The following is a 27,821-nucleotide window of genomic DNA, read 5'->3' as shown; positions in this document are numbered from 1 at the left end:
TTATGAATGTACATAACCTCACCTTGAGTTTCTGGATTACAACTAGTGGCAATACCTTAACTATTCTGATTAAAGTGAAATAGTAACAATTACTCGGCCATATAAAAATTTTTCAAGTTGAGAATAAAATTATGGTGCTAATGTCATGGGGTTATTTTACTAGTCCTGGGTGGCTTTAAACCATTTTATAAAAATTAATAATCACAAATATTTAAATATTAATTATCGAGTTCCTACCTGGAAATAAAATACAGCACTATGAATTGTTATTATGAATTTAGCTACAAATATGAAAAAAAAGAGTGATGAAAGAAATTTTACACATTAAAATGTATTCCGCAGGAATATTCACACACACAAACAAATCATGCAAATATTTTCTTTAAGTGAAAACAAATTAAGTTTAATATTGAAGAAGTGTACTGTATTGCTAAAATATACAGCATGAAAATAAATATAAACAAAGTTTCATTTCACAGTGTTCTTAATAAATATATTTATAGTTCTAGTAAAGTAACACTGTGATAAAAAACTTAGCTCATATTACATACCAGTGAGCTCCTGCATTCAAGTGTTAGAGTCTAGCATCAAATTATACTCTTTCTAGGCATATTGTCAAGATATAATGATATTATCATTCACTAAAATCTCTTAATATTTCCATGATACATCTAAAATGTACAGCAAAAAAATACAAAATGAACAGAAACTATTACTCCCTAGTTATAAATTCAGAAAAATCCAATCTACCAGAATTTATGTATCAAAATTCTTACATATGATATCACATTAATGAAACCACAGTATGAACAGAGTATGAAGTACTGAAGTTTCTAAATTGTTACTGAAGATAGCTGAATAAGTTTAAAAAAGAAAAACTGTCATCTTAAGAGAGGCTTTGAATAAACCCACCTGCTTTCCAGCATCCTATTTATTTAACATCCATTATTTTTGGCTCATTCCTTATATTTACTACCATTAGTGGCAACTAAAATAAAATACTAATCTCAAAATCTGTGAGTTCTTATATACAGTAATAATATTACTCTTTAAAGGGTTACCCCTTGGTATTGTACACTGCACAGCACACTATAGATGATACTGAAAATTCTTTGCAAACATCTTTAAGATTCCACATCTTCCCATTAAGATGTCCAACTTTTCTAACTTTACCAGTCGGCTTTTCTACCTTTACCTTGATCCAACTTTCACCTCTTATTTACAAACAAATCCTCCAAGCAAGCCCTTTGCAAGACTAGAAATGTGGTTCATCTATCGCAAGTAATTCATAAAATATCTAAAGACAATCATGACACTCCTAAATTTGGAAAAGGTACCATCAGTAAATCTAAAAATTACAGCTTCAGTAACTGATATACCATGCCTAAGAGGAACCATCAGAAGCATGAAAAAGGAAATACCTGTATCTTGAATAATCAAAATAATACCCAGTAAAATTTACCCTGAGAGCAAGAAACCTGACAGATTATAAACACATACCTGAGAAAGTTGTCACTATGAAAAAATATTCCACATTGCCATCAGTGCATATTTATAGCACCAGGGATATGAAAATGAAAACTAGCACCAGGAAATCTTAATAAAACAGGGTAGCCCAACAGCCCAGAGGCTAAAGAAACACCTAATACAATGTCACAAAAAAGTGCCTTTGAAGTGTATGCTCAGTAAAACCAAACATGGAGGCTGACAACTGACAAACTGAATTTCAGATCTTTACAGCTACTTTTACTTCGGAAATAATAAACATATAAACAACCAAAAGAAACCTTGGCTTTTGTTGTTTTCTAAAAAAATCCTGACAAGCTTGGCTTTCCACTTAAGGTGCACCAACTGAATCCACAGTAAGAGGACTAAAAGGAACAATGATAATTTGCTGATCAAAATTAACAATACTATATTTCCAAAATTTCCACAAAATGGAGTAAACGTTGAAGGGGACCTTGAGGGGAACAAAGAGCTGATGGAAGTAAATCAAGCAGCTTTAAAGATGTCCTTACTAATACTGAATGAAAAGCCAATACTATAACATCTTTTCATTTTAATCATGAAATGGAAGTGTTAAAATCAACTAAACTGAAGGAAAATGTTACTTTTTTATGGTACTCTATATTCCAGTTCAAATTATTATTATTATTTAAATGATGACTAGAAAAATTAATAGTGCACAGTACAAACTTCAATCTCATTACCAGCATTCTGAGACACTAGTTCTTGGAACTGAAGCATCAATAAACAGCATTACTATTAATGATACATCCACCATCACATCATACATACATCATTCAAGGAAATGAAGCTATAGTATGCTCTATTTCACCAACACAGAAATTAAAAGCCCTACAAATCTTAAATCTTAAATGAAAGAACAACCCAATCAAAAGGTCAATGAAAATCCACAATGTTCTGGAAAAGCTAAAGTGGCTAAATCACAGAAAATAACATATAAAAATTATCTACAAACCTTCAACAAATTACCATTCTTGCTTTGTTAAACAGAGCAGCAACCTCTTTCATTTTTTACAATATAGTTGTAGAGAGAAAAACACTGCAGAGGTAGCACCATAAACGGTACTGGGAAAATCAAATCCATATTTAGATTTCTTGCATATAAAATGGCTTGCTTGCACACTTAACTAATGTTTTAAATACCAATCTATCACTAAACTAATTCATGTCTTAAATACCAAACAGTTCCTACCTTGCTTTAATTACAGTTGGTTATGTGCTGAGAAAATTACATCATAATATACTGTACTAGGGGTACTAAAGAGAATACTGTAGTCTAAACACAAAAATAAATTTATGAAAAGCTGTCGATGAAAGGTAATCCAGGAAAGTAAATTTATGCAAATACTAAAAATTAATTCATCCATTACATGCATACTAAAAATTAATTCATCCATTACATGCATACATCAGAAGCAATCTCATGAATGCAGTTTTTAAACATATACAGAATAAGCCTATACAGTATCGTACATGCATTTGGGTCCCAAATATTCCCAGTTCACCAGCCTTTTGTCTGTCAGACAGAAAGAGGCAGTCTCACTATTCATGCACCCACTGGATCATTAGCCATGTTTCAATCATCTCAAGTACCTTACATTTGTTGTAAAATATGTGGGGCAACGAGATTCATGGTGCTGGGATCTGACCACTCATTATATATAATGATTAATGACTTTGTATGAAAAGTTTGCTCCATTACATTTGTATGAATCATATGCCATACGATCCAGCTGAACATTTGGAGACTGTAATGAGTCATCGGGAGGCTATAATGAATCACTTGGAGCTAGGACAGTGCTGACTCAAAAGTGTGTACTGTATATAATACCATAGGGTCAAATCCATGGCATGTGAAGCAATGTGGTTGTATCAGTTGAGTTCAGATTTCGGGAAGAAGTACACCTACCATCACCCTGAGACACTGCAGCCAAAACCCCAAAAGTCATATCTCTTGACATTGCCATAAATGAGAGGTGAAGATGTACCATAATCAAGTGGAAAATGATGACACCCAACTTCTTTTCCCCTTGGGTAAAATGTGTCCCATGGCATCAAAGTCCTGTCGTGGGTAGATCAAATCGATGTGTGCCGTGATTTTGATGTAATGTGTTGTAATCATCAATATCTCCCAGAACAGAGGGATTAGTAGGAGTTGCAGCGCTACTCTAGCTGTATGGAACTAAAGTCTGACAAATTTAATCAGAAACTCAGGGTGTTTCCTCTGGGTCAATTTACTGTTACCACTTCATCCTCATCCTTGAAATTCTAACCTGTCAAGAGGAGCCTTTACTTTCAAGAACACTCAAATATATTCTTGAACTGACTTTGTAAATAAATTACAAACAAATCTATATATTTATCTCTACAAACCTCTCTTGCTGTATTATATGTTTAGCCCCTGGCATGCTTAACAGGAACCAAGTTCTCTACTGATACAGAGTCTATAGCCTCTTTGACCAGAGGATTCATTTATGTCTTTTTCATTTTTTTTTTTTTTTGTGGCCATATCTATTCAGCGGCATTATACTGGCAGTGATTTGGAAGCAGACAAACCATTTGGTGTCCATGGTATCTTGCAAGTCTGTCAATTACATAATCATTACCTAAACATGGATATATCTGCTATTTTACTAATGATTAACATGCATTTGTTCAAGTTATGCCCCAGATTTAAACCATTTGTTTTAACCAGTTGTTAATATCCTATTTTTTGGCAGACAAATTAGGGGTTCATTGATGCACACCAAATGATAGGATGTTTTATTCAACACTATGATGGAAAAGTGTTATGCTAGAAGCAGCTTGGTTTTAAACCATTCTCGAACACCACGGAATTCATCTTATGGTGATGATCTCTATTTTCAGTTTCTAATATGTCTGCATTTGGAACAAGCCATTCTTTAAAGTCAGGATCTAAAATTATAAGCTGACTTCCTTTACCTGTGGGTAGATTAACAAGTTTCCTTTTCAAATTTCGTATCAATCTAACAAAAACACTGGCAGTGTAATTTTCATTTACCCATGTTTTTCTGCATACATCACTAACTCACGAACATCCTTTTGAACTTTTTTCATTCAGTGCAGAAATTTTGTCTGCATCCTGACCACATACGTTCATTTCAAGAAAAATTTCCCTCCATTCGACTTTCTATTTAAACTCAATCTGTTTCACAATTTTGCACTTTCATTCTTTTCTTTGAATTTCCTTTGTAATGTAGAAATTTAGTAGCCCTTTACAAAGAACATTTATTAAAGCTATCTAAATATGCTAGGGGTTTTGATCTTTTCTGTATTTTTGGGAACTTAAAGAGTTTCATACTGCTCTTCAGACACCTTGTATTTCTGGCAGACATGATGATTGGTTGATTTAATCAACTTTGTTCCTTTAGTAGTGTGTAGAACTGCTATTTAGAAGTCATGCATGGGAATGCTATTCTTTTTTTTAGTTATGAAATACTTGTAAACACTGTCTTTTCTCCAGCTACTTCTGACAGAACATGTCTTAGAGAGTCTTCCAAGACAGACTTCTTCTTCTTCTTCTTTTCAACGTGCTTGTTTTCCCATTTGTATGGGGTAAGCATGATGCCTTCTCTAGAAGGACTTTGATTTGGCTTTGGGGTAGACTGTAGTCCCAATCGGCTGCCCTGCCTGTCATCCTCGGGACATAGTGAAACACCTAGTTATGCAACTACTCCAACATATCTCACACGAGAAAATCTGAACACACCTGGCTTGAAGATTTTCTGCAAAGGTGACAATCACTGCACAGGAAGGGTACAAATGCAAAAATTACTTACTTGTAAGGCTTTCATAGGTATGTGGGGCACAGTAAAATCAGCGAATACACAAAACTTAACACAGGACTAGCAAAACACGATACAAGTAGTCAAAGTGGAGGAAAAAATCTGCTAGTAATCATACCATGAGAAAAAAATAATAAATTCACTAATAGTGAAAAATTATTTTTAACAGAATACATCAAGTTTACTCCATTAATGGCACTGAATACATAAAATCATTAATATCACAGACAGCAAAAGATATAACATGCACCAATTCCATACTGTATAAACTACCATGGAAAAAAAACCTAGAGACAACAAGGTAGATAGATCATTAACGCTTTGATGATAAGCCCAAAAAAAAACCAAGATAAACAATTACTCTTCCCTACAGTAAAATTCAGTAAATATTGAGGGGAAAAGATTGTGGTTATTGGAAATGAGAACTTAGAAAACTTTCTGAGTGTTAATTAGTTAATATCTTGTGATCTGGTTAGCATTAACACTGAAAATTACCTTCGACAAAAACATAACAAATGATGACAAGAATGATGTTATGTACTGTACAACACTCTGAAACCACAGTCTGAAATGCAGCAAACACTGCTAAAGAGTTAAAAAAGTGGACTGTAGAGAGTTAATCAATTTGGTTTATGAAATTTTGGCTGTTAAGCCAAGTACTGTGGTACCTTCAACCATTCAGCATTTATGACAGCAAAAAGAAACTAGAATGGTTGGACAGTATGATAAAGAGATCCAGAAAATAATGTTGATGAAGTACTAAGATCTAAAGGTGGGACTTGAAACAAAAATCCCACAATTACATCAAGCATCAGTTGACAGGTTGGACAGCAAGACTAGAAAAGGCAGCTGGAGTAGGTAAAGTAAAAGGCTACAAAGTTTGTGCAGCTAGATGCCACAGGGATGCTGCAAACACCCATTAGAGTAACGCCAACAGTGCACCACGTGATTAATGAAAAGAAATAAGAAATTAATTATAAATAAGCACTGAGCTGGCAATCCTTTGTTCAAGTAAATACCAAGGAAACAGTTCACAGTTATTAACATTACTGCACATTCAAGAAAAGTGCAGTTGATGACTGAGACATTCAGTACTCGAGGACCTAAAGGGTACAAGAGTACTGAGACCACCTTATTCCCACACACAAGACTGGTGAACCTAATAGCACTCTAGATGAAAGTATAGGCATTTATATAACTAATGGAGCTGATCAAACCAACTACAGCATTACTAATAACTACTACTTCAACTCCAAAATAGGAGTGCTTAAATCTTTTCAGTCTAGTAATTGGTCACAGAGATCATAACCACAGTGATAGACATTGCATATCATGCTAATATTGCACAATCATTCAGATTTCATTTATAAAGAAAGACAAGAAACAGGGTAAGTGCATTAAAAAAGATAATTTGTAAATTACGATTTCTTTCAATCAAGTTAGTCTCGATAAATTGTGTGTGTGTGATATATATATATGTATATATGTGTACATATATATATGTACATATATATGTGTATGTATATATATATATATATATATATATATATATATATATATATATATATATATATATATATATATATATATATATATATATATATATATATATAAAATTACATAATTAAGAAAACACAGTTAACTGTCACCATTGTGTTAGATTTGACTGTGTAATAACATCCTTTGAACATCATAGGGTGCAGTGCTTTCTGTATTAATATTACTAGCTCAATTAGCAAAACAGTAACTCATCCATATTTTAATTATCATAACTATTCCAATACGTTCCCGGCACATAAAAAACTATTAAGGAGATTTTAAGTAAGAATGATGAGGGTATATAAAACAAATACAGTACTAACATTAAACAGAAATAAAAGACAAAATGGCAATATTATAATAATGCGTACAATACAATATTAAGATACTAACAGCCATGCAACAATTAACATTAGTTTAAAATAAACAAACATTACTTAAGTGCTAAAATAGCCTGAATACACATAACTGAATACATGCTAAACCACAAAGATTTATGAAATAAAAGTGTGCAATGAAATGAAATATGAACACCAATCTACCTGGAGAGAACACTCAGCACATCACCCCAGTCATTTGAGATGCAGCACTTCCAACTACTGAGCAAAACATGGATGATTAATACAGTACACTGAAAGTTTATAAGACTTAGATTATTTCAAGTTCACAGATAAAACAGCATGGACTTCTGAGAATCTCTGATGATGTTAGAGAAATTACTATGATTTTAATGGGCAGATACTCAAAATGTCCTTGTGTTTCTCAGTATATCAGGTGAGGTTATCTAAACCCTTTGCCTTATATACCTATCCCTAAAAATCAATGTAGAATTTGACTGTTCACCATTATTGCCTCCAATACCATGCAATGAAAAGGGGTTCTTGAAATTCCTCCAGTCCTATCTTTTCTGTGCTCTATCTTCCACAAACCTACACTTACCTCCTGCCACATAGTTTTCATTCAAGTAGTTCTGGGTATTCCAAATCTTGTGTTGCCCAAAGATGCCCAGCTGATGCTATCACATACTATTTTCCCCAAGGTGGCACAATAGACATGTCCAAGTCATCCCCCCCAATTCTTCATCATTACCCCACCAACAATAATTTTGCATAATTTCCCTTATGGTATAATTTCTCAATATCTTGCTAGAATGACCCCTGATATTCTTCTTAAACCTTTATCCTCTAATCAACAAAATCTTTTACATACACAGTATTTTCACTGTCAATACATGATTCACATCCATAGAGAAATACTACCTTTTCTATGTAATTTCAATCTATTTGACTTCCAAATCAGCCTGACCATTGCTTGATTTGCCTTTTGTTAGTCTTCCACTAAATTCAAACTCAAGAGAACCTAAATACAGTAGCATTGTCCTTATATATTTTCAATCTCATCAATCCTTTCTCCATTTAATGTTATTTCATCCTTTTGTGCATATTCTGTCCTCACAGCTTATAACTTCCTTAGATTTATTTAAAGTCCCTTCTCTCTCAAAACATGATTCATCCTATTAAGAAACCTATGCATATCTTGTGGAGTTATGCTGATTATAAGAGCTTCACCTGCATATTCTTAGTCTGTAAACTTTCTATCATTACTCCAGCCTAAGCCTAGTCTTCCATCTCCAAACCACTTTTTTCATTATAAAATCTTTGAGAAGGGCAAACAGCAAAGGTCACATAATGCTACTTTGTACTAACCGACTTTTAACTTCAAATTTTCTTGACAAGACATCCTTATCAACCATATAGTTATAAATATTAAATTTTACCTATTACCCAAAACAAAAAGTAAATACAGGTTAACATATGAAAACTGGTAGGCCTCACCATACTCTCCACACCAGAAAGTGTTTTCCTTTTCTTCCCTAATGTATCTACTACACCATCACATTGTCTATACAATCACCCTACTATATCTCAATCATCATCATAGGCATTGTATCAGAGCATCATATTACCACCATCATCACCATGGAGGACAAGAGCAATGATGAAATATGGAGGCACTGGTGAGCACACATAATAAGATTAAGATACCTCTTTATATAAAAAAAAATGAAAGTTGATTTCATTTATGCACAGATTAAATATTTTTTTACAGTAAAATCTATCACAACTATGTTTTCTCATTATTTTTTTGCCTTTAGAGGGATAAAAATTATTTTCATTGCTCTACAAGTCACACTGAGATCAGGCTGTGAATCCAGAGAGAGAGAGAGAGAGAGAGAGAGAGAGAGAGAGAGAGAGAGAGAGAGAGAGAGAGAGAGAGAGAGAGAGAGAGAGAGAGAGAGAGAGAGAGAGAGAGAGAGAGAATAATCCAAAAAATACTAGCTGGGAACATACTGTACAAAACTGTATAACACATTGGTTAGACTTTGGCATTTACAGAATATGTATGTGTAAACTATATACAGAAATCATGTTACATAAGGGGTCTGTGTATAGTTTGCTATAATATGCTGTTTCTGCTAACTGCTACAGGATGTGAAATATATCCACTGCATATAAGAGGATGCTTCCGTATACGGTAAACATACTAATGATGGGATACATGGTGAAGTGAAAATGTAAATATATCTGTCAGGTTCCTTTCAAAATAAGTTGCATTCATCAACTGGCTAATATGTCATTAATGTTTTTACAATGACAGCCAACTTGCACAAATGCAGTAGTTTGTATAGTGAAAACAGTGCACTTTTATTGCTTGAAACTTTGAATATAAAACCTTGCAATACCATAATGCATAGGTGTTCTCATAGTGCTAGCATATGAAATAATGTGTCAACATTAACAGTGCTTTATAGCTGGTCATTGTACTGAGGTGTCTAATTCTTTTTCATCCGAGTTGGGTAAAGTTACCACCTACTTTTATCAATTACCAGAGTGTACAAAGAACAAATGCAAGAGTTAAAAGTGTGTGTGAGGAACAAACTGAAGTGAATTGACATCAGTTTAGTGTAGTAACATGAGGATTAGCAAAACAACAATTATGCTATAAAAGATAAAACTTGAATACACGTATTGAATCTGAGAATCTGATGGCTCAGAAGAAATAGGAGCACTGTAATACCTCATAGTACTCCCCTGTAAGATACACCTTGTCTAATACTTTGATTACTGTATTTTAAGAAAATCAATGGGAAAAATGTATTTCTTAACTTACTATGGCATTTATATGAAATTTGAAATTTTTCTGTGATTATTTACAGTATGTTAACTGAAACTATGCACAGTATTTATTGCACAGATATGCAAAAACAAAATACATTAGGCATACCAAGTGTTCATCCTTGGGTTTGCTGTACACATTACTATCAGCACTGACTACAGTTACAACTGAATTTTTTAATATATCAACAATCACAGTATTTTGTTTGGTGTTAAAATATCTGCAAGGTCACAGAGAGAGAGAGAGAGAGAGAGAGAGAGAGAGAGAGAGAGAGAGAGAGAGAGAGAGAGAGAGAGAGAGAGAGTTTAAGTACAGATTTTTACAGCACCCCTCATACTAAAGTAACACAATATCAACTGTGTGTAAAGAAATGAACAAATGACAATGATGGAAAAATACATATTGTACAATACAAAACAATATTTTTTTATTTTTCAAAATGAAGTTTATGCCATGTATTACACACTTTACTGTAAACATCTGTACTCTACATATAATGTGTACACAAGTGCCTAACAATTTTTCCTTATTGCTGTACAGCACTCCTGTTGATCAGTACACTGGCTCATTCACATGTTTGGGTAACCTCTATGAAACCTGCATGATGTGTACAAAATTTTATTCAATATAGTTCTATAACATTACTACTTTACATAGAGGATTTTAATGAGGCCAAACTATACACTACACTATAATGCACTTCATACTAATCCTTGCTTCTTTGTTTGTAGGTTATATGATATAAAATGTGTTCATATGACTGGCAATATGTTGCAGCACTAACTGTTCGGTAATGTTGCCTAATTAAAAAGATAACTGTCCTGGCTTTTTAAAATTCTCTTATTTCAGTTCTGTAAGAATAAGGAAAACTGTGTTTGAGTTTTACTGATTTATGCAATGTGTTTGTTGGATAACTGGTGTATACTGTAGGATAGAAAATGGGAAGATTAGGGTAGAAAATAGGAAGATTGTTTATTAAATAGCCTAGAATAGGAAATGACCATGCTATTATTATTATTATTATTATTATTATCATCATCATCATCATTATCATCATTATCATTATCATTATTATTATTATTACTATTATTATTATTATTATTAGTATATTACAGTATTTGGTTTATCCACACAACTGAACTGAACTTAGTCACTAGCTCTCACAGGGTTGGCCTGAAGGATTTCTCTGAATTAATGAAGAAGTTTGGATTATATTTATAAAATTAAAGCTCTTCAAAATTTCCTAATCAGGTTAACTGAAAATGACAAGAGAATCTGACAAAATTTTTTGACCAATTAGTTTCTAAAACTTGACATTTGTTGCTGATTATATTTTGGGCAGTCACAAAAAAGATGTTTACCTATTAATGCAAACCTACAATCTGTCCATGTAAGGATTGGTTCATGCGCGCTATTCATCAAATATCTGTAGGTCAAACTAGAATGACAAATTCTAAGATATGTCAAAATTACCTTAAGTGTCAGATCTCTTGATGAAATGAATTCTATATTGCGACACAGGGCTTGTTTTAATTTATTACCATCATGTTCACTGTTTCATATACTGTGTTCTGTTATTTACTGATAATAATGGATTTTTGAGATGATGATATCACTCATATGAATATCTCTGATCTTATCATATTAACTGAAGCTTCGGATGCTTTATTGGCTTCATTTCTTTTAATGCCTATGTGGGCCAAAAAAATCCAATGTACTTCTACAATTTTACAATCTTGTATAGTTTATGACATGAAAATTTTATTTTCTGTGCAAGTGTGTTTTTGGATTCTAATTCAGAAATGTTTCTATAGCACTCTAGAACTGCAACAATTACACATTTCTGCAGCAGTATATCTTCAATGCAGCACATAATTGTGCTTTCTTCTTTCTTTAAATCTTCAGCTGAAAACCTTTATGGATACAGTACAGTATACAGACTAAAAATCCAAGAGGGCTCCAAAGGGAGATCAGCCTGCAGAAAGAGACTAGTTTTAAGAAAAGGTGATAAATAAATAAATGTGATAAATAAAAATTGAGGGCATAGAAAATAAAACCAATTCATCTGAAATTCAGGAGACATCAGCAGAGAAGCAGGAATGAATTTGCTACTTGCTTAAATAGTTAGAGATCAGAAGATTCCACAACTGCACTAGGCAAACTATTCCAGATTTTAGTTGCAGCCATGATAAAACTCCTAGCAAACTGCACAGTATTACACCTGATGCCAGATTAAGAAACACTGTCTGCAGCAGCAGCATGCTGTGAAAACAGCAGCATTGCAGGGAAGAGAGAATTGATGTGTTTTGTTTGGACATATAGTTGCAAATTCTACACTTGACAAAAATTTGGAGGCATCAATGTATACTGCATAGCATGGACATTTATATCTTACATATTCTCCTGTATGTTGTTTATCATGTTCTGAGGTATATGCATAGTTTTTAGATAAGTATTTCAAGGGTGTAAAAGTTCTAGTTTTATACGTAGTCCAAGGAGGTAGTTCTATTACTGAAAGAAATTTTAATATTAATATTTCTGGCTCAAACAGTCTATTGGGCATAATTTGAAAAGTGGTGAGTGGCTGTACCATAAACAAGCAGTAGCCTACAGCTGAAATTTTTTTGTGCTTTTCATTTACAGAATACTGTTAACAATTAACTTCAGAGCATTATCAATACTGTTATTAAGTAGTTTAACAGTCAGTGCAAAGTCTACTGTGGTGATCCTTTATCGATATTGACTGACAATACAGTGTCAAAACAACAGTCTCAACCAAACTGTTGACTAACAGTTGACTAACAGCACAATAACGTAAGTCTCAATGATGACATCTTGCTTGCTACAATGCTTCATTGTATTGTTGTCACTTCTGTCATCTGCCTATTACTGAGGACATTGTATGTATTAGGTAAGGAATGTCCAAGCTAGCAATGAGAGATGGCAGACTAACAATGAAAGTTTACTACCCCTTGCCAACTTATTTGTAGCTTATACATTAGCATGGCTCAATGTTACAAGGACTTTCCAAAGTTATGGAAAAAATAACAAGACCTTGGATTCCTTTGCAGAAACAGTTCCAATCATAACTGAAGGTAAGAAAATGGAGTCTACCACTGACAAATATGCAATTAACGTATGAAAGTGGAATTCAGCTCTGACAAATACGCAGCTGTAAATGATAACAGCTTGGAGTGAAAAACTCATCTCTGTCAACAAAAACCCTGACAAGTTTAAGGAAAGGATTGCAAGTCAAAGGAAAGTGAAATGGGAAAACTAACAAATGAAAAGCTAATATCAAAGGCAGACTCAGGATACAACTTCAGATGGCAGTTAGCAATGGCTGACAAGGGAAGAGCTCAAGAAGTAAAATGAAGGTATAGTGATAACAGCATAAAATGGTGATAACAGCATAAAACCAAGCACATGTACATATGTACAAAATAAAATATTAGCATCACGAATGTGATGCAATGCAAACTTGATGTAAAGACCATCAACCACATGGGAAGTGAATACCCAGCTGTAGCTCAAACTGAATACAAGAGAAGACATAATGCAGATGCCTAGTCCATATACTGGGAGATCTGCGAGGAAAACAGCATATCATATACAGACAAGTGGCAAAACAACAAACACGAAAATGAACTGGAAAACGAAAAAATCAAGGTTCTCTTGGACTTTGATGTAAGGACTAACCATGTGATACAGGGTTGAAAACACACCTAAGCCTGGAAAATAAAAACCCCAAAAAGTACCTATGATTGATGATGCTGTACCACAAGGCAAAAGAGTTAAGGACAGAGAAATAATAGAAAAGTATCAAGATCTAAGATGGAAATCAGAAGACTGGCAAGCTGGAATGGAAGTAGTACCTATCACCGAGGGAGCACTAAGGGTAATGCACAAAGACCTCAGGAGGAACATGAAAATGACTGGATGTACAAACCTTGAACCAGAAATGTGTACTGCTAGCCACAGCATGGATAATTAGAAATGTTTGAAACCTAATGAAACAGGATAGTGGGATCAGATCCTCTAGACTTGGAGATACTGTACCAACTAATAAGGTTGTAGAAATATGAATGTGCAAAAAATATTATTTGTGAGTACTATCCAAATAATATAAGAATAAAAATCAAAGTTCATACAGGATTTACATTTGGATTTACTGTATATATTTTTTGAGATATAAAAATATTGGCCATTTTTTATGTAGAGAACTGGCTGTGAAAACAAAAAAGGTTACTTTCTATTGAACCATTTTACTTTTTGAAACTTCCTGAATAAATTATGAATAAACAAACATTTGCCTCAGCCAGCATCAAATGATAACGATGGAGAATTTTTGCCATATACAACAAATATGAAGTTAATAATTTTCCTACACCTACTCATATCATATCACAGTTACTGTACAACAACTAATAAATAATTACCTAATAGGAACACTGTTACTCTGGGAGAAAAGTAAATGAAACACTCAAGCTTTATATAATTATCTGACATCTATCTACTAAGTTTTTATCTATATTAGCACATCATTTGATTTTAATTTCTTTGTACCTGCACACATGCCTGTACAACATACCCAATATTTGCTGACAGCATAAATTCAAGATACAGTATCTATTATTTCTTTAAATTTCCTAATACAACTCTGTCTAATAACCTACATACAAACTATAATTCTGAAAGGACTAACTCCTTATTTCTTAAATGCCTTTCTTAATGCTAATCACACAAGGTCAACAGCAAGCTACTAAATTTTTAGTGCCTTATATATAACATAGGACAATACATTCTAATGATCAGAGAAAACTTCAAGACAGGGAAATGAAAATACACGTTCTTCAATAACAAATACAGTCCTTAAAAACTTCTGCACCACCTATCAAATAATGTATGCATATCTATATAACAAAATGGTTGTGAAAGAATGCCACGTTTCCAAATATATTCCTATAAGAAAACGCTAATAACCTAGTTACCATAACATTCCCATATTAGATTAACCCTAACCAGCTGGTCAAGGTCATGCTAAAACTTCTCTCATTCCAGAGCAAAGACAGATGGAAAAATGACATTTGTATCTGCTATTACTGTACATTTCAAGGAATCTGATTTGTATAACTTACTTGAATGAAAGCGTCTGGGTCATCATCCTTCATATGATACTGATAGCAAGACCATCAGTGCTAGCAATAAAGTAAGGAAATGACATGCAAAAACTAATCTCATGCCTAAAAAAATAGTGGTTGTAAATGATCCTGACATATATACTGCAAAGCAATGAGAATGATGGCACAAAGCAGTGGAGGTGAAAACTCATGCAAATCATTTCAAGCCTTCATACCTTACAACCTGGACATAACAGTTCAGTACTAAGTACTGAAACACTTTGGTGAATGAATACAATCAAGACTAACAAAAAGGAAAAGCTGCAAAATTAAATTTATGGTAACACTACTAACCTTTGGGCCTATTATAGTGCCCTCGTCCCTCCCCATAACCATGCCGGGTTGGTCCAGCCCGTGAGCTTGGAGCTATGGAACTTCCTGGAGTCGAAGGTTGTCTGGGATTTCCAGGATAAGGGGGAGGAGGGTCATCACTGTATGCCCTGCTTGAACGTTTGGATGCAGCGGCTTTTGGACGTTCTCCTTCTCTACTCCCTCCTGGTCTGGAAGGACCTGGCTGATTATGGTGGTGGTGGTGGTGGTGATGACTTGGACCAGGAAGTTGATTGCCACTGGGGCCTGGTCCCTGCCGGTGCCGCTGGTTAAGAGATAATTTACATTAATATACTATTTAGCACAAATAACTTCAAGAATTTTAAATCTGATATGCAAAAAAAAGAATAGAACATCAGAAGTCACTTAAAGTGAAATCCAAAAGATATTCTGATTATAAGCAGAACCTTTACATTAAAGATTACTAAAATTCTATCTATAATTTTTTATACACTAAGAAATTCCATATTACATGAAATACTAACTTTAACTCTTCTCAAAGTATTGACAGGCCTGCGTAATGTTTCTGTTATGGACCTTGCTGGTGGTTTTCGTGGATTGCTGGATGGGGTGTGCACAGCACAACATTTTATGAATACACCCATGAAGACGACAAACCCTACTCCAAGGAGTAGAACTCCATACCAATATTGCTGAAATGTAAATATCATTAACATCACTTCTCATAAAAACATACAAATTCCAGCTACCACTTACAATTTGTGTAGGCACAGTACAGCATATTAATTAACTCATTAGTAAATTTCACCAACCCCTCATGAATTAGCTAATGACTTAAGCTACTACTGCACCTGAAATCCAAACCCAAATTCATAAAGAAACAGCCTCACACAAACCCCAGATTTTCTTTTTCTTTCCAACTGAAAAGTAGAGCTAAAGTAAAATATAATTATCAAAATTACTGGGCACAAATAAAAAAAAAATATACAATTATCAGTCCTAAAAACAAACACACACACACACACACACAAGGAAAAATATTTGTAAAGCCTACCCCACTACTTTTAGATGAACATAAAAAGTTCTTACATTGTTAACAAACAAAATCACTCCAGGTTAAATTAAATTACTTATTACAACATTCATTAGTCATATATCAGTCCATGTACAATTCATTTACTTGTGCAACCAAGAAAAGTAAAAATAAAACAGCATTGGAGAAATTAAAAGTTGATATTTACCAATTTCAAAAGCTAGTATGAAAATAACACAAAATTCAATATAATATATATGAAAACTCTGGCTTACTAATTCTTGAACAATATGCTATTGCTCTGTTTGACATTCAGAGAACTCTATCCTTTCTCAAAGGACTTGAATGGGGCTACGTCTTTTCAAAATATCATGATCCATCCTAAAATGAGACATACTGTCCTACTGAGATAACTTGATCGTTTAAAGCCCGACAGAAATGTATCTTACCGTGATCCACTCTGCAACACTGTTTAATGTATCTTGATTAAAAAGCAAGTTTTTGAGACGGGCTAAAGGTCCTTCAGCATCAACTGCTCTGCATTTTTGGAAGACATCACAGTATCCCTGAAAAAATTTATGCACTATGTTAAAACACAGTTTACAAAAGTAACTAGCAGTTTCCTTGTATAAAGGCTTAACTAAAAACAAGAGACTATGGGAACATTTTAGGGCTTCTCCCTCTAATTCGACTGATAACATCAGATCAACTGCATACACCAACATTTAAATGACAAAATATATTTGACCATTTCCACTGTCACAATATTTCAAAGTAAATGGATATCATACTACATCTTATTTCAAATTAAGTCCCATTGTATTCACTATATTGCACTGCACTTCTCAATCAAATCCAAAAATTACTCAATATACAGTGTCTTGCAATTTAAACCACATAATCACAAGGTAGATACAATTAAAACTTGTACTGTGCAGTACCTGGAAGTTGTTGCAAGGTGCTCCTGGTCTCATAAAGACTGGTTCACTAAAAAGATGCTGAAGCTCTGATGTCGATTTGCAAGTGGACGTGTCATTACCCACTTGGCATGCTATCTCACAGAGTTTCTTCTTGTCCTGAACTCTATCTGATGTAAGGAAGCATTCAGTCATGCCCTGTGCCAGACATATAGAGCCTGTACATTTCCCTTTCAGGCATACCTGTCAAAAAAAAATTGTTGTAAAATTTTTATTCTTATTTGCCCTTTCTAATTCTTGTGCACTACATCTTTATAGAACTTTTCTTTTAAATCACAAGACATTTCATTATTTTCAATATAGTAAAAAAGAGAAATGCAATAAAAGATAATTAATTACAAACCTTAGTTCCCTCATTACATTCCTTGTGGTCTTCTTTCTTCTTAGGTGTCGGGCAAGTAGGCATCCTCCCATTGCACTTCACTGAGAATTCACAGTCTGTGTCTGAATGACACTGTTTTCCCTGTACATAAGAGCAGGTGTTCCTATCACAGCATGGTCCTTGGCTTGGACTGAAGAAAGAATTTTGATTTAACAAAAACAAAATTAAAGGTTACAGATTTATACCACCCAGAATCTATGGCACAACTAATCATCTTATAAAGCATAATTACATGACTTTTAAAACAGAAATTAACTAAATAAAGTTAATTCCCCAAACTCTCAAACAAAAATAAAAATGAACAACTGCAAATATGCATGCTATAAACACACTACTCAAACATTTTGAAATTACCTGCACTGAGTGTTATTTCGTCTTGTGCACTGTTTGGCAGAACTATTAAGGTACTTGTCATGGTTAGAAATTTTCAGAGGGTAGCAACAAGACTCCTCACACTCGTCATCATCATAACCACAATCACATTCTTCTCCTTCCTCTACAATCTTGTTGCCACAGAAAGCACCATTGTTAGTGGAGAAGCAGTTTGTCCTTCTCTTTTCTGATATTGCATCTAAAACAAGGGATATATTTCGAACAGAACATGGAGAGAATTTGTCATTATTCAGACGATCTCCACTTGTGGCTGAGGAAAACATAATAAAATTTCCTTGTAAGCCACCTGGCTTGCAGATTTCAGGAAAGTCATGAGGAGATCCAAAATTATGTCCAATCTCATGAGCCAAAGTCAACTGTGATACCTTTGGGGGGACACGTGAATTGTAATTTAAAAATGTGATGATGCCAGTGTTCAAAGACCTCTTTTCTGAATGACGGAATCCACCAAGATTTTCAGTATATGTTTTATACTTCTCACAAATGCCTCCAGATGCTCCTGTTAAAAAAAAGCAATCAATTTATTATACCTGCAATTACATCAGAAGTTATTTCATATCATACATTCTTAAATATAATATTTGATAATAATACCACAGACAAAATCTAAATCAATTTATGATATATTAAAATTTACACATTTTCTTGAAAATAGTGCAAATACATAAAGGCTGGTCCTCAATGAAGAGAATTATAATTTATAAATAGTGAAATGGAAATTTAACTTCTTTTGAGCTGCTCAACTGACATACACCTTGAAACAGTAGATAAACACCCAACTAGAAAGAACTTGAGAATATGACTAATTAATGACCTGTCAATGTGAAAACTAGCAAAAACATTGTACTGTTCTGTATTGTACTGTACTGCACTGTAAAACCTAGTCACTACCTCTTCTTACCAAACTCAAAATAGTTCTAAGTAACAGACTTACCTGATGGTGATGCCACCCATGCCAAACCAAGAGTTCCACCAGTAAAGTCACGAAACGTGAACACATATGCTAAGCAAAACTCATCATGTTTCTTCTGGGAATGTAGATTGAGGAAGTTGCTTACATCAACATTGGCCTTACAAAATTTGTTTGGTTCTCCCTGATAATGAGGACGACATGGTTCATCATCATCAATCTGCAAGACAAGTCAACTATTAGATCAAGAGGAATTTATTCCAAAAAATAAGAATGTCAAAGGTTGCAATGATCAAATTAAGAGTTTTTTTACTTTTACATCATACACTTCACAACATTAAATGTAAGCTTCACATTATAAATCAAGTTCCAATATTAGTCTATGTTACTTGAAGCCTCTTTCTGATATCACATCAAAATCAATAAATTAATATTGCTGTACATCATTTATTCAATGCACAATCACATTAAAAAATAGTCATTAGTGTCTGTAAACATCTGTAATTCACAGAGGATGAAATACATACATGTAACTACAGTGTATGCAAATATTCTACTCAGGGATTTTTGTATCCTTTACAGCACAACCCAACTTTCAAAAATTCAAAACAATAAAATCATCGACGAAAATCTCACCTTTATTCTCTGAACTTCAAATCTGATGTTCCTATGTTTGTACTTTCCGTTGAACTTGACATTGGCATATATATTGTTGATTGCTTTTATGTGCTGTGATATCATAGCTGTGATCTCATCTCTTGTTTTAATGGGATCATTTTCCTCCTGATGAAGTAAGGAACACCAAAGTCAAATAACACAAGGACTGTATTTTCATAATTATGGTAATAAACACAAATTCGACACCAGATCTAGACACTACACAACACTTTGCATTCTGTGCTTTAATATGGCATGGTTTCTAAATTCATGACAAGCACCAAAATCTTAAAGACAGAGCGTTGTAGACTAAAACAACTGTTTCCCCAATGACCCCTGCCAAGGCAGGTCTCTGTAACTTTCCAGTTTTCCAGTCTAGTTAATAAAATGCAGACTATCAATTTTAAATCCATATCTTTTACTGGGAGAAAACAATGTCAACATGAATGAACCACTGCTTAAATGAGTCTCATGTATAGGTGAAACAATGACCAAAGACATATGACTGTTATTCTCAAAAGTAAAACTGCCATAACCAACAAAGAAATTAATTTATTGAAAACAAAAAGATGATAGTTGATAAATTATTAAAACTGAAAAATACCCTGACAACTCTCAAGAGAATCAATAAATCAAAGAGCACAAAACCTAAGACCTTCAAACAACAAACAAAATTATTATACATAAAATATAAGTAAACTGTCAAGTATTTGATCTCATAAGTTGCATGCACACCAGGAGGACAAATACTTGACAGATCTGCAGTAGTTGTGCTAACATGGAAAGACTATCAAGATCAATGCCAAAACCCTTATAATATTTCAGTTGTATATCTAAGGTTAATGTTCCAGACAAAAGGACACAAGCAGTGGCAAATTAGGGAACTGGATCCTCTCAGCATAAATATACTTATTCTGTTAGAATATTCAGTTTTAAAAACAATAATGGCCATTGTGTAATTACAGTGCAAGGAAATTTCACCCAGCTATGCACATCATTAAACTTTAAAAAAAAAATTAAGTACTGTAGAGCCTAACCTTTTTTAAAGCTATGAACATCAACTAAAATCTATTAGCCTTAAAAAGAAGTAAAACAGTAAAAAGGATTTTGACAAAGGAAAAATCTATTTCTGGAGAGGGGCCCGTGTCACCCGGTGAAATAGTCCATTCAGCACTTATTTCTAGGTAATTCCGTTGCTAATACCAGAGAAAGCTAAATGAAATGATGGAGTTACTAACTAGATGGAGTCGAATATGGAAAAGGGTGAACTACAAAACACGGAACCTTATCCTATAAAGATTCCCAATGTCAAAAGTCCCAACGAGAGAGGTGCCGATACAAGCCCATGCACTACTCGCGGACTGTATACAAGGCAACACTAGCCGCATTCCATGTTAGCACCCACCTCACTAGAATGAAGTTTATCAAGGAGGGAGAGAATGAAAAACAGGGTGGGTCAAACACGGGCCCCTCTCCAGAAATAGATTTTCCTTTGTCAAAATCCTTTTTCTGGATCGGGGTCCCGTGTCACCCGGTGAAATAGTAACAGAGAAATAAACATCATTCTTATGCTATTAAAGACTTAAATAGAAACGTTGAAAACTAGAAGAATTCTACCCTGAACATTAGTAAGGTCCTCTAAGTTCATGTAATGAAAATAATGTAAGTGGTCACCGTCTAAGATCATGAGCTTAGAATAGCACCTGAATAAATTAAGAAAAATACTTCCTGTCTAATAGCAGACCCAATGACAGTGGCCCCCTTTTTTAAGGAGAGGACCTGACAAAATTATAATCTAAAAGCCTGCAAGGAAAAACTGGACACAGAAACAGACCTTGTAAAAGGGGAGTACTTTCCAAGGTGACCACCAAAATGAGGACCTTCAATTGAGGATAGAAAGTTAGGGTGAGGAATTCACAACACTACCCCTGATGAGGGGAAACCAAACTGATTGGTTCCGCCAGACAGGGCAGACAGTACAAGAAACCAACACTAGAAGCTAAGCTGATTAAAAATTTTTGGGACTTCCTTAACAAGGAAAGGTAAGAACAAGATGATTGTTGGTTAATTAACTCCGATACATTACTCAAAGACCAGGAAACCGAATGTGGACGGAGTAATGTTCTTAGACTAACACAGACCTTAGGGATGAAAGTTAAGGGCCTGTGAGTCTGGTTCCAACAAAACACTTCCTCGAGGCCAAACTGTAGCTTCAAAAACTATGTGAAGAGTGCTAGTTACTTAACTGCAGAACCATACTGCAGTAGAGTAGGATCCTTTAACTGATTCCAGGGAAACAGTAACCAATATCAGTTTCCTCCTAAACTGTAAGATTCACAAAGACCACAAATCCAGGACATCAGAGTTTGAGGGGGCTGACGCAGGCTGAGTGTATACCAGACGGGACAGCTTGATAGTTTGTGGCTGAATTGGGTTGCAAACAGACCTACTTCCAGGCCCAGGAAAAGGTCACAAGACTACCTGAATGACGCTCCGTCTAAGGACTATTCCGACACCAGGGGAGGCCCTGGATAGGGAAAAGCAGTGACCTTTAGGACCCCTCAGAAGGGTGGTAGACAGAGGCACCTCTGTTGGTTATGGAGAAGAATGAACCATAACCTGAACGAAGCAATTCGAGTCCAAAACCACTTGTTTACGCAGTGCACTATTGCTGAAATGATAAAAAACAATCATTTCAAAAATGTATGAAAGCTTTGTAACTATAAGGTGCAAACACAAGAAGCCAAGTTTACCACTTCCTTACTCACTGCTTATTCAAAACTGTATGGGAAACAAATAAATAAAGGTATACTCAGAGAAAGATGAAAATTTTCTCCAAATCCTAAATTCTGCTTTATATTCACTAGAACTGAAAATGATGTCACAATCAGAAAATATAAAAATTCCCTGTGCACTAAGGCTAATTCATCTCCCAGAATCAATAACCTGCTAATCGAGACTCATCACATAATACAGCATATGTAGTATTGAAAAAATTATATGATCTTGGCAACTAATGCTTAATTAATAAACTTACTTTGAACAAACCCACTGATGATGGGTCATTAGTCAATGCATATATACATACATACCTGTTTATAAATATGATGCCAAAGCATTGGGTCAGTCTGGATAGAAAGAGAACAGGTCCCCTTATTATCCTCACCAACCCCGAGGCCTATGGCTCTCTTACTGCGGTGTTGATTGGCTTCTTCGCTATACTTATTGTGGTAGTCCTCCATCAGATGAAATGCACTGCCAAAATCATGCTCTTCAGCGGTCTTATACTCATCATTGCTATCCAGCCACTGTTTGTACTTGTACTGACTACGAAGATGGGCAGGGGTTTGTAGAAAGCGTCTTGCGGCCTCTTCCTTCTCTTCCTCTGGGTCTGCAGAATTTTGAACACTGTCCATCCAGGCAGCCACATCATCCGTTACACCACAACCAGATTTATGGCCTGTGCGTAATCGTGCATAAGGGTCTTCCACATGCCTGTCATGGTAGATCAAGGAGTGGAAGCCCGACCTGGTGGCATTGTGGCCATTGAAATACTTGTGGGCACGTTCCACATAGTAAGTGCCGTCATGGTCACTTTCAATCACACCCTCAAAAACCCCATCTCGGATGCTTCCCCAAACACGTGAATTGGGGTCATCTGAAAAAATTTCAAGATAATAAAAGCCCTGACACGTAGCCCTCTTCAACAAAATCACCATCTAAATTTAAAAGATATGATGACTATAACAATTACATCTCCATACATATCTTGACAGCAACTGGTTGACTACACCCTGGTTAACTCACATGACAACTTTCCACTTCTTTTAAAAATGTTCAAATAATGATGACATTTCATACTAATTAAAATAAAAATTCTTGCTTGAATTACTGTATTGGGTACTTTGAATAATAATGCCTAATCATATGACTAGAAAATAAAAAATAAAAAACAGCAAAATTTTCACCTGCTAGGGTTCCTTCATATATGTGACTAAAATCTAGTCCAGCTTCAATCTTGGCTGGAACTTCTACTTTGACTACTGGACTTATAGTCTGCGTATCTCTCTTCAAACGCAGGTGGAAAGATCGTCCATGCGACGCGAATGATATGGTTAGCTGTTGAAAAAAGGATACAATATATTAAATTTACAGAATAAACTCAAACATGAAATGAACTAACTTCAAAATTCCATTTACTATATAACAAAGATATATAATTCATCTAATGGAAGTACAGCACAGGAAGACCCTACTTTTCCAGAAGCAGATTTTGCTACTTGCATAGTTCTTAAACTATTTTGAAGTAAGAGAGGCAAGCTAAGTGTTGAATAGAAAGCGAGTTGAATACCTTTATCATGAACAAACATCAACAACACAGGAATGCAGTGGGAAAAGTAAACAAAAACAATTAAAACTCCTGTGTATTTAGGTACATCAACTTGACCTAAATTATCTGTCTAGTGAATGTAGTATAACTGACAGTAACACTTTAACATTTATAAAGCTAAAGTGTAAACCTAAAATTATTAAGCCCATAAATTATGTGGAAATATCATCTTGATGTAAGATGATATTTGTTTACACAAAAGTTCAAGGTAAATCTGGCTACTGATACAGTATAAGAAATGATCATAACTGAAATTCATTAATCTTTCTACAACACAGGTGTAAGAGATATCAGCATTAAAATCTATCTAATAGATTTTTCCCGGGAAAAAAAGTTATCTAATATTGAGATCATTCTAACATGAAGAGTACAACTAACATTAAATGATTAAATGGCTAGTCTTAAGATGATGTCTGATTGCTCTTATGATAAACAATGCTTCTAAGAAAAGCCTAGTCATATAATTCCTAATATTAAGTTTGCTAATCCTTAAGAATAGAAGGCAGGATTTATGCCAAAGGCCAAGCGCTGGGACTTACGAGGCCATTCAGTGCTGAAATGGAAAGTGACAGCAAAAAGTTTGACAGGTGTAACAAGAGGAAAACCTCGCAACTGCACTATGAATCAATTGTTAGGAGAAGGTGGAAAAGAAGATGGAAGAAAAAGAATATGAACAGAGGTACTGTAAAAGGAATTAAATGGGTTGCAGCTGTTTATTCTTCAGTTTGGCACAGTTTACCCAAAATGATTAAACTTTTTCAGTCATTGGACAAAAAGTCATTAACCTTAAGGATAAAAGCTACTCAAACTGATGAGTTAAGCATTATTGTCTTACTCCTCTTCAATCTTACAACAGAAATGAATGAAGCCAATAGATAAGTTCCTTTCCATGAGAGCCTTTCTCCCATTTAATGGTGAAGGGTATAATGTACTGCATACACATACAAACACAAAAAATTAAAGTCTCCAACAAATACATTAATTTCGGTTTATTCAGGATTTGAAACAATCTCATTAATAAGTTTGACAAATTACATAAAGTACTGAAAAAAAATTAGTGGTGAATACGTAAGACTTTCAACAGTAGATATATACCTCAAATATTATTAATAAAATATGCAGTCATGTTTTGAAAATGAGAGAGAGAGAGAGAGAGAGAGAGAGAGAGAGAGAGAGAGAGAGAGAGAGAGAGAGAGAGAGCATCCAGAGAAGAGAGAGAGAGAGAGAGAGAGAGAGAGCAGTAGCATCCACTGAAAGTTGGCAATTACGAAGGACCGACCGCTTCAAGTCAGCTGATTGTAGCGTGATGTTGCCGATGGACATGATCCGAATCATATCGAAGCACCTCATACCGGCTCACATATTCACTTAGTGCAGAACCTGAAAGGAAAATCATCATTACAATAGCTACACAATAGCAGGTTCAGCAAAGTATAAAATCATTTGCTTTGATTAAAACTTGGGTATGTGACCTCATTGGATTGCAGAGATCCAACTAATGGTGGAAAGGAGGCTATGGCACTGGGACCTCATCCAAGCATTGTGCTGCCTTGCAACAGTTCAATAACAAATTTTAAAAAATTTCTGTCAGACAAAAGTAAAAACCCATCAAGGAAAAAATTCATATACTGCACAATTACAAGGAAAACAAAAATAAATAACTCTACAAATTCTAACAGTAAATAAACTGCCTTAATAATAATAATAATAATAATAATAATAATAATAATAATAATAATTATAATAATAATAATAATAATAATAATAATAATAATAATGAACGGAAATAAAATTGGAAAAAGAGTATTTCCATGCCAAAGAAATTACACACCAGCACAAATGATGCTTGCAGTTCCAAGGCTCAAGGCACTTTATTCACTTCCTCAGGCTAGTGATTGTGACCCCTGACCAGACAGCTCACCCCTCTCTCTCATACATACATAATATTGCATACATACACATATACAGTAGAGTCAACCCCTGTTTATTCATGGTTCAGCATTCACAGCTTCATATATTTGCAGATTTTTATGTGGAACATACATAAATGTATATCTACATTAATGGCAGAAAATTAACCATTTGCAGGTTTTTCATAGAGCAATTACTGTATTTTCATATTTTAATGACTAAATGTTTTAGGATGATAGTTTAAGGTATATTTGGTGTTTGAACTATTAAAATAGGCAGTTACGACAGTTTTTAGAGGGGATTTTGGTATTTGCGGGTGGGTGTGGTACACATCCCCCGCGAATACCGGGGGATGACTGTATATATATGTAAATAAGTCTTACTACACTTCAAGCCTAATATAAGTAATATTGAATATGTGTACAGAGTGAAGTTGTGTTGTTATTTTGTGATATATATATATATATATATATATATATATATATATATATATATATATATATATATATATATATATATATATATATATATATATATATATATATATACACACACACCCCACACATGCACAGTGGACTCCCGCTATTTACGGTTCGGCATTTGTGGACTCAGTTATTCACGGATTTTTCTGTGGAACATATTTTTCAATAAATCACAGAAATTCAGCAATGTGCTTAGTTTTTGTCAAGAGTTATTCACAAATTACAGTATTTTCATATTATTTTTGTGACTAAATACATTTTTTATGATAAAATAATGATTTACTTATTTTCAAATATTAATATTAATATAGCAAAATATCAATAAAATGTATTTTTTTGTAATGCATATTAAATATATAGGTACTGTACAGTATCTGTGAAATCCTGTGTTTCCCCTATCGACTATATATATATATATATATATATATATATATATATATATATATATATATATATATATATATATATATATATATATATATATATATATATACACGAGGGTAAGTCAAAAAGTTCCAGGAAAAATTGTTGAATGATGTATTTACACAGGAATGAAACAACCCAAATACTTGGTTAACAATTATCTGTGATGTAGTGATCCATATAGACTTGTTACCTCAGTCATCCTCTTGCAACCGTGGTGTTAACATCTGCTTCAGAAAAGTAACTTCTTGAACCCATGGAAAATAAAAATTTTGAGATGAGAGCTAACATCAAGTTCCTGACCAAGCTTGATTGGAAACCAGGAAGAATTATTGAAGCTTTGCAACAAGTTTATGGAGATTCTTCTCCATCTAAATCAGTTGTTTATGATTGGATAAAGCGATTTAAGGATGGTCGGGAGGACCTCAAAGACAACCCAAGAGAGGGAAGACCATCGACTGCAAAAAATGAAAGAATTGTGGCTTTGGTGCAGAATCTAGTGGATGAAGATCGTCGGATTACTATCGATATGATAGCTAATGAAACTGGGATCTCCCATGGTTCCAAGATTTTCAATTTTAAATGAAAATCTTGGTTTGAGTAAACTTTCAGCATGTTGGGTCCCAAAAGCGTTATTAACTGCATCAAAGAGCTGAACTTTCTCTTGCAGTTTTAACGAAGATTGAATCAAATGAATCAGAGTTTTTGACCGGATTGTTACTGGAGATGAAACTTGAATCCAT

At 34.2% G+C, this 27,821-nt stretch overlaps 1 protein-coding gene across 1 annotated transcript in view; it reads right to left on the bottom strand.

Annotated features, from left to right (window-relative positions):
* Nucleotides 1-27,821, bottom strand: part of kuz (zinc-dependent metalloprotease kuz) — a 60,965-nt gene that overhangs the window by 13,529 nt on the left and 19,615 nt on the right. The window contains 11 exon segments of the mRNA XM_067122830.1: nt 15,524-15,824; nt 16,045-16,212; nt 17,003-17,119; nt 17,495-17,713; nt 17,874-18,042; nt 18,267-18,804; nt 19,240-19,435; nt 19,852-19,998; nt 22,965-23,530; nt 23,841-23,991; nt 25,542-25,642. Coding sequence (XP_066978931.1) covers nt 15,524-15,824; nt 16,045-16,212; nt 17,003-17,119; nt 17,495-17,713; nt 17,874-18,042; nt 18,267-18,804; nt 19,240-19,435; nt 19,852-19,998; nt 22,965-23,530; nt 23,841-23,991; nt 25,542-25,642 — 2,673 coding nt within the window.

This window comes from Macrobrachium rosenbergii, chromosome 21, assembly GCF_040412425.1.
Source record: "Macrobrachium rosenbergii isolate ZJJX-2024 chromosome 21, ASM4041242v1, whole genome shotgun sequence".
In the NCBI taxonomy this organism is placed as follows: domain Eukaryota; kingdom Metazoa; phylum Arthropoda; class Malacostraca; order Decapoda; family Palaemonidae; genus Macrobrachium; species Macrobrachium rosenbergii.
This window is presented reverse-complemented; position numbering and strand designations above follow the sequence as displayed.